At 44.2% G+C, this 10,961-nt stretch overlaps 1 protein-coding gene and 1 pseudogene across 1 annotated transcript; both read left to right on the top strand.

Annotated features, from left to right (window-relative positions):
* Positions 1 to 5,351: 5,351 nt before the first annotated feature.
* On the top strand, positions 5,352 to 6,023 carry LOC147454916 (uncharacterized; annotated as a pseudogene).
* A 3,113-nt stretch (positions 6,024 to 9,136) lies between these two features.
* Positions 9,137 to 10,711, top strand: LOC147454915 (uncharacterized). The gene has a single exon (XM_086517093.1). It carries the CDS (start codon positions 9,137 to 9,139, stop codon positions 10,709 to 10,711), a length of 1,575 nt encoding a protein of 524 aa, XP_086373219.1.
* The last annotated feature ends 250 nt before the right edge of the window (positions 10,712 to 10,961 follow it).

Below are 10,961 nucleotides of genomic sequence, written 5' to 3'. Positions count from 1 at the left end.
AGTTTGGACTTGAGGATTGCAAACCTATTGCCACTCCCATGGAAACAGGTTTGAAGTTAAGTCTACATGATGCTGGTGATCCTGCTGATGTCACTCTTTACCAAACTGTTGTTGGCTGCCTGATTTATGTATGCAACACGAGGCCAGATATTCAATTTGCAGTCTCACAAGTCAGCAGATTTATGCATAGCCCAAGGTCTAAGCATTGGGAGGCTGTCAAGAGTATTTTACGCTACCTTAGTGGCTTTACATCTTGGCTTGTTTTATCCCAAGGGGGGATCATTACCGCGCCGGATTTACATGCTTTTTCGGACTCATATTGGGCTGGTTGTTTTGACACGTGAGTGTCCACAAATGGTTTTTTTTTCATGCTTGGCAGTTTGTATATCATGGTTGAGCAAGAAGCAACCTACTATGGCCACTTCGAGTTCTGAGGCTGAGTATAGGGTAGTCTTCACAGCTACGGTTGATGAGTGTGTATTTCAAGTTTGACCTTATTTTCTTCGATTAGGAAAAATGTATTTTTCTAGCCCTTAGTCAAACCATATACACACATGCGAGCACTAGGTGTCAAAAACTACACACATACACACACACACACACACACACACACACACACACACACACACACACACACACACACACACGTACGCACGCAAAATCAATTTGGTAGCTTTGAAAACTTTTAATATCTCAAGCTGAGTTGCGTGCGCGGGCACTCACACACACACAGAGAGAGAGAACATATACACACCTTAAATAGCAAGGTTTTGGAGATCGAGATCAGGGGGCTAATGAAGCTCAAAATGCAAGATCAGTGGCTTGTCAAAAAGCTTGCAAAGAGTGCTTCGAGAGGATGTGAGCAATGCAAATGAAAAATGAAGTTGATGAAATTAGAAATGCAAATCACACAATATCGACACAAAAGAAGCACTCTAAATGAGGGAGATTGAATCAATTGATTGGAGATTGCTTCCAATCACACAAGCATAGAGGTGAATGCTTAATGCATGACCTAATTGTGCCTCTAATGAAACTTAATGCTCCCTAATCAAGCCCGCCTAATCCATGGAGGATAATGGCCTCTTGGGTCTACCAAAGACGTGCTCACACATACATAGGGTTAGAACTCAACTAGTGAGATATGCAATTAGCTAGGAGAAAATTCCAATGGACCTAATGATGATTAAAAGATATGAATCACCCCAATGGCTCTAGGACCAATTTAAAGGATTAGAGGGGATTAGGGAGCGTACCATTCATGTTAGCATACTTAATTATTACACTAATTACTCAATGCAAAAGAGAGAGAGAGAGAGAGAGAGAGAGAGAGAGAGAGAGTAGACTCAAATGATGAACTAACACCATGCTTGAAGTGTACAAGATGAAGCTACTTTATGTAGTAGTAAGTGGCTAGGTGCACCTCTCACATAGCATCTCTCTGAAAGGTTAAGGAATCAATCAAGTGGCTACATATGGCTCCTTGAAATATGAGAGGCTATCTTGGACTCTTGTGCAACTCATCATGCCAAGTGTGCTAGGCCATGATGGCTAAATTGTTGAGTATAGAAGAGATGATTCACGCACCAACTGTCGGTAGAGGCCACAGGCCACAATCCCAGAGAGAGAGAGAGAGAGAGAGAGAAAGAGAGAAAGGAGGGGAACGGGGGTTGTTATGTGTCTATTCAAAGAATGTTTTTGGATATTTAACTTCTCAAGTTTCAATAGAGGTTCTATACTCCCCAAATAATATGTCTCGAACACAACTTTTTTGTCCACTCAAGAGGTAACCAAAAAACAATACTAGAGTTCGAATTTCCTATAAACAACAGCGATAGTAGGATTCATGTATTGATGGTCAGTTATGTTCTCATGTATTGATGGTCAGTTATGTTCGTGATCCTCCTTAAAGCATCTATACTAATATAAAGCGGGGAGGGATTCAGCCCCCCCCTTCCACGTGGCTTCAGCTGATGCCTCTGATTGGAGGTCCGCCGGATGAGGATTTGAACTTTGGAGTTGACGTTGGAAAGCCGAAGCCGCCTGCATTCACTTCGCGTGAGTAGCTTGAATGAAGGAGGTACCAGTGCCGAAAGAGAAAGAGGGAGAGAGAGTCAGCGTTGGAAGAGGAAGAGGGAGAGAAAGTCCATTGCCTGCTGCGAGAGAGAGAGAGAGAGAGAGAGAGAGAGAGAGAGAGAGAGAGAGAGAGGGAGAGACTGCTACCACCTGCTATACAGCGGGGCCACCTGTGAGAGCGGGTGAGAGAGAGAGAGACAACTGCAAGAGCGGGAGAGAGAGAGAGAGAGAGAGAGAGAGAGAGAAGCAGACACGGCTGCGAGTTGACGAACACCTGCGGGCTCTTCTCTCCAATCTATGGGCTCCTCGACTGCTGCTATTGCTGATTCTACGGCCTCCTCGACTGCTGCTGCTGATTCTACGGGCTTTGTCGACTGCTGCTCAAAGGCTCAGGTACATTCTTCATTCTTCTCGCAGTTCTTCAAGAAGGCAGTTGTTCAAGTTGCTCCTGACATGCACCCTCCTCTGTCGCGTGCATCTGTCAACCCAACCTCCCCCACCCTCGCTGTCGTCAACCCGCAGCCGCTGACCAACCTCATTGCATGATGTGCAGTCCCCCGCCCCTAACTTGCACTCGCCCAACCTCCCCCACCCTCGCTGTCGTCAACTTGCAGAGCTGAGAGAACAACTGCGAGAGTGGGAGAGAGAGAGAGAGAGAAGCAGACACGGCTGCGAGTTGACGAACACCTGCGGGCTCTTCTCTCCAATCTATGGGCTCCTCGACTGCTGCTATTGCTGATTCTACGGCCTCCTCGACTGCTGCTGCTGATTCTACGGGCTTTGTCGACTGCTGCTCAAAGGCTCAAGTACATTCTTCATTCTTCTCGCAGTTGTTCAAGAAGGCAACTGTTCAAGTTGCTCCTGACGTGCACCCTCCTCTGTCGCGTGCATCTGTCAACCCAACCTCCCCCACCCTCGCTGTCGTCAACCCGTAGCTGCTGACCAACCTCGCTGCATGCTTTGCAGTCGCCCGCCCCTGACTTGCACTCGCCCAACCTCCCCCACCCTCCCTGTCGTCAACCCACAGCCACTGACCAACCCGCTGCCCTCTGACTTGCACTCCAAACCCGCCCGCCCCTGTCTTGCACTCGCCCGCCCTCTTCTTCGCACTGTCACCACCTCGTTGCACCCACGCTGTCGTCAAACAGCAGCCGCTGACCCCCCTGCCCCACCCTCGCTGCACCCTCTTCTTCGCGCTGTCGCCACCTTGCTACACCCGTGTTGTCATCAACCAGCAGCCGCTAACCCCCCTGCCCCACCCTCGCTGCACCCTCGATGCACCCTCTCTGTCCGTTGTGCACTCGCCCGCCATGCGTGAGCTGCAGACGACCCGCAGACACTCTCCTCACCCTTTGTCAACCCGTCGCGAGAGAGAGAGAGAGAGAGAGAGAGAGAGAGAGAGAGAGAGGAGAGAGAGAGAGAGAGAGAGAGAGAGAGAGAGAGAGAGAGAGAGAGAGAGAGGAAATTATCAAAAAGTCAAAAATGACGTGTGGGACCAAACTGGCAGAGAGAGAGAGAAAGGAAATGATATATATATCCTAGGTTTGTGTGTGTGTGTGTGTGTGTGTGTGTGTGTGTGTGTGTGTGTGTGTGTGTGTGTGTGTGTGTGTGTGAGAGAGAGAGAGAGAGAGAGAGAGAGAGAGAGAGAGAGGAAATGATATATTAATGACTTATGTGTTTTTTTATGTGTGTGTGTGTGTGTGAGTGAGAGAGAGAGAGAGGGAGAGATGTAATGAAATGAAATATTGACGTCTTCAATGAAATATATTAATGACTTATGTGTTTTTTTATGTGTGTGTGTGTGTGAGTGAGAGAGAGAGAGAGAGAGAGAGAGAGAGAGAGAGAGAGAGAGAGAGAGAGAGAGAGGTAATGTGTGTGTGTGTGTGTGAGTGAGAGAGAGAGAGAGAGGTAATGAAATATTGACGTCATCATCCAAAGGTCAAAATCATCTATGAGTTAATTTTTGTGTGTGTGTGTGTGTGTGTGTGTGTGTGTGTGTGAGAGAGAGAGAGAGAGAGAGATGTAATGAAATGAAATATTGACGTCTTCAAAAGGTCAAAATGACCTATGAGTGTGTTTTTTTATGCGTGTGTGTGTGTGTGTGTGTGTGTGTGTGTGTGTGTGTGTGTGTGTGTGTGTGTGTGTGTGAGAGAGAGAGAGAGAGAGAGAGAGAGAGAGAGAGATGTAATGAAATGAAATATTGACGTCTTTGAAAAGTCAAAATGATCTATGAGTGCGTTTTTTTATGCGTGTGTGTGTGTGTGTGTGTGTGTGTGTGTGTGTGTGTGTGAGAGAGAGAGAGAGAGAGAGAGAGAGAGAGAGAGAGAGAGAGAGAAAGATATATGTAATGAAATGAAATATTGACGTCTTCAAAAGGTGAATATGGCGTTATAAAATGGTGCGGATAGGGATAAGGAGAGAAGGAGGGAAATCGAGAGATAGGTAGAGAGGAAGGATAATATTTAAAGAGAGAGAGAGAGAGAGAGAGAGAGAGAGAGAGAGAGAGAGAGAGAAGAGAGAGAGAGAGAGAGAGAGAGAGAGAGGGAGGAAAATCTTTAGAGAGCGGTGGTGAAAAAAATCGAGAGATAGGTGGAGAGAAAAGGAGGGATAGCGGATAGGGATAGGGAGAGAAATGGAGAGAAAGAGGAAATCGAGAGATAGGTAGAGAGAAAAAAGAGAAATAGGGATAGGGAGAGAAAGGTACATAGATAGAGAAGTAGCCGACGCGGAGATTTATAGGGATGGAGAGAGAGGATGAGGAAAATATTTAGAGAGAGAGAGATGTAATGAAATGAGGAAATATTGACGTCTTCAAAAGGTCAAAATGACGTTATAGAATGGCGCGGGTAGGGATAAGGAGAGAAGGAGGGAAATCAAGAGATCGGTAGAGAAGGAGGAAGCGCGATAGGGATAGGGAGATAAATGGAGAAAGAAGGATAGATAGAGAAGTAGCCGACGCGGAGATTTATAGAGATGGAGAGAGAGGATGAGGAAAATATTTAGAGAGAGAGAGGGAGATATGTAATGAAATGAAATATTGACGTCTTCAAAATGTCAAAATGACGTTATAGAATGGCGCGGATAGGGATAAGGAGAGAAGGAGGGAAATCAAGAGATCGGTAGAGATGAAAAATCGTGATATGGATAGAGACAGAAATGGAGAGAAAGAAGGATAGAGAGAGAGGTAGAGAGAGAGAGAGAGAGAGTATCGAGCCAATCCTCTCCACGCTCTGTCCTAACTTATCCTAAAAACCTATCTTAACTTTCTCAAAGTAATGGAGCAAGCCCTTGCCTCTGGAGGAGATTCATTGGAGGTGGTCTTTTCTACTCCAGAGAGACACCAAATCAACAATGTGCGAACTGCCAAGTGTGTTGCACGAGGGGGGATGGACCTTCAAAAAGGCAAATAACAAATGGATCATCAGAGAGGCAGATTACAAATGAGCTAGGTGCCATCCGCACAATGTACTCCAACATTCAAGCCTCATGTGAGAGAGTGGAGGCATCACACAAAGAGAGCATTCACGGGTTGAGCCATTTACAACATCAGCAAGGGGTTTATCTTCGCCGCTTAGAGGTGCAGATGCAAGTACAGATCAATGATGTTTTGCAGCAACAAAACATAGTGCAAGTACAACTTTGTGAGATAAAAAGCAACCAGGACAAAATCATGAGCTTCTTGGAAATGTCTCTTCTTGAGAACAAACCTGACAAGGATGGCATTGATTTAAAAAGCATTGTGTCTGAATTGCGAAGCACCAGCAACAAATTGACTTCCATAGCAATACAACATAATACAGGTGTATCTGAAGTCAGGTCTATCACAAACAAGCTCAATGCATTGGTGTCGACCCATTGGCCCAAGAAGGGGCTTAATGTGACTGGAGATATTCCATCGAGTTCAAAGCAAGGGGCCCCTCATAGGAAGTGAAGTACGTAGTGGATGATAATACTCACGTCTTCCTCATTTATATGCTTTGCGGATCTACATGTTCTTCTCTCTCATTTATAGGCTACTATGGGGATTTACGTGTTGTGGTGGATGGATGATGAGCGATAATACTCACATCTTCCTCATTTATAGGCTTTGCGAATCTACATGTTCTTCTCTCTCATTTTTAGGCTACTATGGGGATCTACATGAGGAGGGTCTATCTTATGTATGTAGTGGATGGATGATGAGCTCTCTTTTCTAAGTGTTTTTTCCATTATGTCTCTTGAGTCACCCCCCCCCCCCCCCCCCCCCCCTCCTCTCTCTCTCTCTCTCTCTCTCTCTCTCTCTCTCTCTCTCTCTCTCTCTCTCTCTCTCTACCCCTAAGTGGTCAAGCTAATTTGGTGCAAAGAGTCCTCTTCCCTTCTCTCTCTCACCTCTTTCAAGGTGTATAGATTCGCGATGATGAGCGATAATACTCACATCTTCCTCATTTACAGGCTTTGCGAATCTACATGTTCTTCTCTCTCATTTTTAGGCTACTATGGGGATCTACGTGAGGATGGTCTATCTTATGTATGTAGTGGATGGATGATGAGCTCTCTTTTCTAAGTGTTTTTTCCATTATGTCTCTTGAGTCACCCCCCCCCCCCCCTCTCTCTCTCTCTCTCTCTCTCTCTCTCTCTCTCTCTCTCTCTCTCTACCCCTAAGTGGTCAGGCTAATTTGGTGCAAAGAGTCCTCTTCCCTTCTCTCTCTCACCTCTTTCAAGGTGTATAGATTCGCCTCTTTCAAGATCTCTCTCTCTCTCTCTCTCTCTCTCTCTCTCTCTCTCTCTCTCTCTCTCTCATTAAATGGTCATGTTAATTTGGTGCACAAACTCCTCTCCCCTTCTCTCTCTCGCCTCTTTCAAAGTGTATAGATTCGCCTCTCTCTCTCTCTCTCTCTCTCTCTCTCTCTCTCTCTCTCTCTCTCTCTCAAATTGTGGCCATAACATGTTGAAAGAAGTGATCTCCAAAGTTGTGTTATGCACGAGCTCTCTCTCTCTCTCTCTCTTTTCTTTTAGATCCTCTCTCTCTCTCTCTCTCTCTCTCTCTCTCTCTCTCTAAGTGTCATGCTGATTTGGTGCACAAAGTCCCAACGCCTAATTTAAGGTGTATAGATTTGCCTCTTTCAAGATCTCTCTCTCTCTCTCTCTCTCTCTCTCTCTCTCTCTCTCTCTCTCTCTCTCTCTCTCTCTCTCACACACACACACACACACACTCTCTCTCTCTAAAATTGTGGCCATAATATGTTGAAAGAAGTGATCTCCAAAGTTGTTATGCAGCGCATCTCTCTCTCTCTCTCTCTCTCTCTCTCTCTCTCTCTCTCTCTCTCTCTCTCTGCTACTTTTCGGAGTGGTCTTTGTGAGAGAAGTAGCCCCCTCTCCCCCCCCCCCCCCCCCCCCCTCTCTCTCTCTCTCTCTCTCTCTCTCTCTCTCTCTCTCTCTCTCTCTCTCTCTCTCTCTATAAAATTGTGGCCATAACATGTTGAATGAGGTGCTCTCCAAAGTTGTGTTATGCACCAACTCTCTCTCTCTCTCTCTCTCTCTCTCTCTCTCTCTCTCTCTCTCTCTCTCTCTCAACTATTGTTCCATAGTAGTCATTCTAATCTGGTACACAAGCTCCTCCCCCCTTTGTAATCTCGCCTCTTTTAAAATGTATAGGTATAAATAAATAAATATATATATATATATATATATATCATAGTTTCCATACATGAAACGTGAGGGATGGAGACTATGAGAGAAGATCCAGTCTCTCCTTAATTCTCCACATTTAAGATTACTTATAAGAGTTCTTTTTGAGACAGATGGCTATTGGTCCGAAGGTGTTGTCTCGTAGACATGCAAGACGTAGTAGGATCTGTCAAGCCTCTCAAGCTACACGCGTGAAGCAGCAAGAGAGAGAGTTCGGTGCTCTCTAGGGGGGATTAATGTAGCTCGCTTGGAAGATTGGCAGCATTTGATAAATGTGGATCAATGCAATGAATTCTCTCAGGGAAGGGTTGGAATGGATGTAGATATTGATCCAATGCTTCTACAAAATCGAGAGGAGATTGAAGTGAGAAGCAATTTGGAAGTCAATAATGGAAATGTTCATGGGGAGCCCATAGTTGTCTCTAGAGAGGGATATTACTCCAAAGGCGAAGGGCATTGCCTATCCATCACCTACATATATCCTGAAAACACACCCTTGATGCATATCTCTATGTTGTCACTTTTTCACAAAAAGTCTATACTTCACAACATAGGCAACTTGGATTTTTCATGTTCCCTTTGTGGTGCTTTTGCTTGGAAGATAGAAGCGAAGACCATTCGCACATTTGTGGGGAAAAGTTGTTGCAACTCAAGGAGTGTTTCTTTGCCACCATTATGTGAACCTCCTTTAGAATTAAGAGAATTAATGCACGGAGGTAATACTAGAAGCAAGAAATTTCTAAAACATATTAGAGCATACAATAGTGTGTTGGCATTTGCTTCTTTAGGAGCTCATATAGATGAATCTCTCTGTCAAAGAAAAGGAATCTATACCTTCAAAGTGCATGGATCTATCTATCATAGAATTGGTCCATTGATGCCTGAAGAACAGCCAGATCAAATCCCTCGCTTTGCTCAGTTTTATTTTTTTGACATTGAGAATGAGTTGAAAAATAGGATGCAACATGTTTCTAAACTCAGGCCAGATGTTTTGGAAATCTTGCAATCAATGATGCATCGCGTAAATCCGTACGTTCAAGCTTTCAAGCAGTTTGCATCAATGGTTCAAACTTCCAATATTCCTAACATAAGGATGGTCATCATTGAGAAACGTACTAATGGCTAGCAGTACCTTGCTCCAACAGGTGCGGAAGTTGCTGCAATCATGCCTGGTCAAGGCGATGAGAGCAACATTGGCCATCGAGATATTGTGTTGAATCTTTCTGGTGGTGGTCTAAGAAGAATCTCAAATTGCCACAGGTCGTACATGCCTCTCCTATATGTGTTGCTATTTCCAAGTGGTGAAGAAGGTTGGAATCCCTACATATAGGCATTAGACACGCCATGGGAAAACAGAGAGCAAGGGGGAGGGAATACAAGGTATATTTCTACAATGGATTTCTACAAGTATAGATTGCAAATCAGGGATGACACAACACAATGTCTTCTATGTGGTGGTAGGCTACTGCAACAATATATTTTTGATGCATACAGTTGTATGGAGGAGTTGAGTCTTTTATGGGTTCGCAATCATCAAAGTGATCTACGCAGTGAGGTGTATCAAGGTTTGGCTGACAAGATCGGAGCAAGAGATGGAACAAGGGGTGACAGAGAACAGTTATTGGGTGCTAATGTTGGCAGGAGGGTGGTATTGCCTTCATCATATGTTGGTAGTCCACGCTATATGAACCAACTTTATCAGGATTCCATGGCAATTGTACGCAAAAGGGGGAAGCCTGATCTCTTCATAACATTCACATGCAATCCTGTTTGGAAGGAGATAGAGGATGCGTTATTGCCTGGACAAACATCCAACGATCGTCCTAACCTTACTGGACGTGTTTTCTACCATAAGTTCAAGGATTTGATGGGCTTGCTGATTAAGGGGGAGATTTTTGGTAAGGTCATTGGACACATTTCTGTGATTGAGTTCCAAAAGAGAGGCCTTCCCCATGCCCACATTCTATTGATACTTTATCCTGAACACAAACCAACAGAGACATCCCATTATGATAAGATGGTGTGTGCGGAGCTTCCTAATAAGGTGATGTTTCCACAATTGTATGACATTATCAGTCGGTGTAATGTACATGGTCCATGTGGAAACTTGAATAGAAATGCTCCATGTATGGTAGAGGGAAAGTGCAGGTTTAAATACCCTCGAGGCTTCAGTGGATTGACTAATGTGGATAGGGAAGGATACCCAACATACATGAGGAGGGATGATGGAAATCACACTGTTTATAAGAATGTGCAAATGAATAATAAATGGATTGTTCCATACAATCCATTTTTTTCAGTAAGGTACAATGCACATATCAATGTCGAGGTTTGCTCCACTATATCCGCTATGAAATATCTCTACAAGTATGTATATAAGGGACATGACAGGACTACTATTGCTCTACAAGACACTGCAAGGATTTTAGATGAAGTTACAAACTATCTTAATGCACGATATGTATCAGCATCCGAGGCTATCTGGCGGATATTTGGGTTTGACTTGCATCAAGAGAAACCTAACATACAACGCCTCCATGTTCATTTACCTCATCAAAATCAAGTCTTCTTTAATGACAAAGCGACTCTACAAAGTGTGGTGGAGAGAGAGGCTAGCAAAAAGACTACACTCACTGAGTGGTTTGTTGCAAATCAAAGATATCCAGAGGCCAATGATTTTTTGTACATAGACTTCCCAACAAAGTGGGTTTGGAAGTCAACAAGCAGAACATGGACTCCAAGACAGAAAGGAGACGTGATTGGAAGAATGTACAACATAGTTCCCACTGCCGGAGAGTTATACTATTTGCGCATGTTATGCAAAGGATGTAGGTCTTTTGATGATATTCGTACCTTCAATGGACGAGTAAATGAAACATTTAAAGAAGCATGCAATGCATGGGGATTATTGCAAGTTGATGATGAATGGTTTCTTTGTTTAGAGGAAGCTTCATTTCAACAAACATGAAAACAATTACGGCTACTATTTGTAATCATTTTGGTTTTTTGTGAGCCGATATGTCCTGGTGCATTGTGGAATCACTTCAATAAGGAGCTTTCTGAGGACCATGTATATCATATGAGGACTTCCACAACTAATAAGCGTATCTATGAACACATGGCACAAAACCAAGCATTGTCGAACTTGGAGACAATGCTTCAACAATATGGAAAGAGGCTCTCAGATTACTCTCGAATGCCCCAGGTGGATCACACAT

Source organism: Adiantum capillus-veneris, chromosome 7, assembly GCF_014529385.1.
Source record: "Adiantum capillus-veneris isolate H3 chromosome 7, ASM1452938v2, whole genome shotgun sequence".
Classification (NCBI taxonomy): Eukaryota; Viridiplantae; Streptophyta; class Polypodiopsida; order Polypodiales; family Pteridaceae; genus Adiantum; species Adiantum capillus-veneris.
This window is presented reverse-complemented; position numbering and strand designations above follow the sequence as displayed.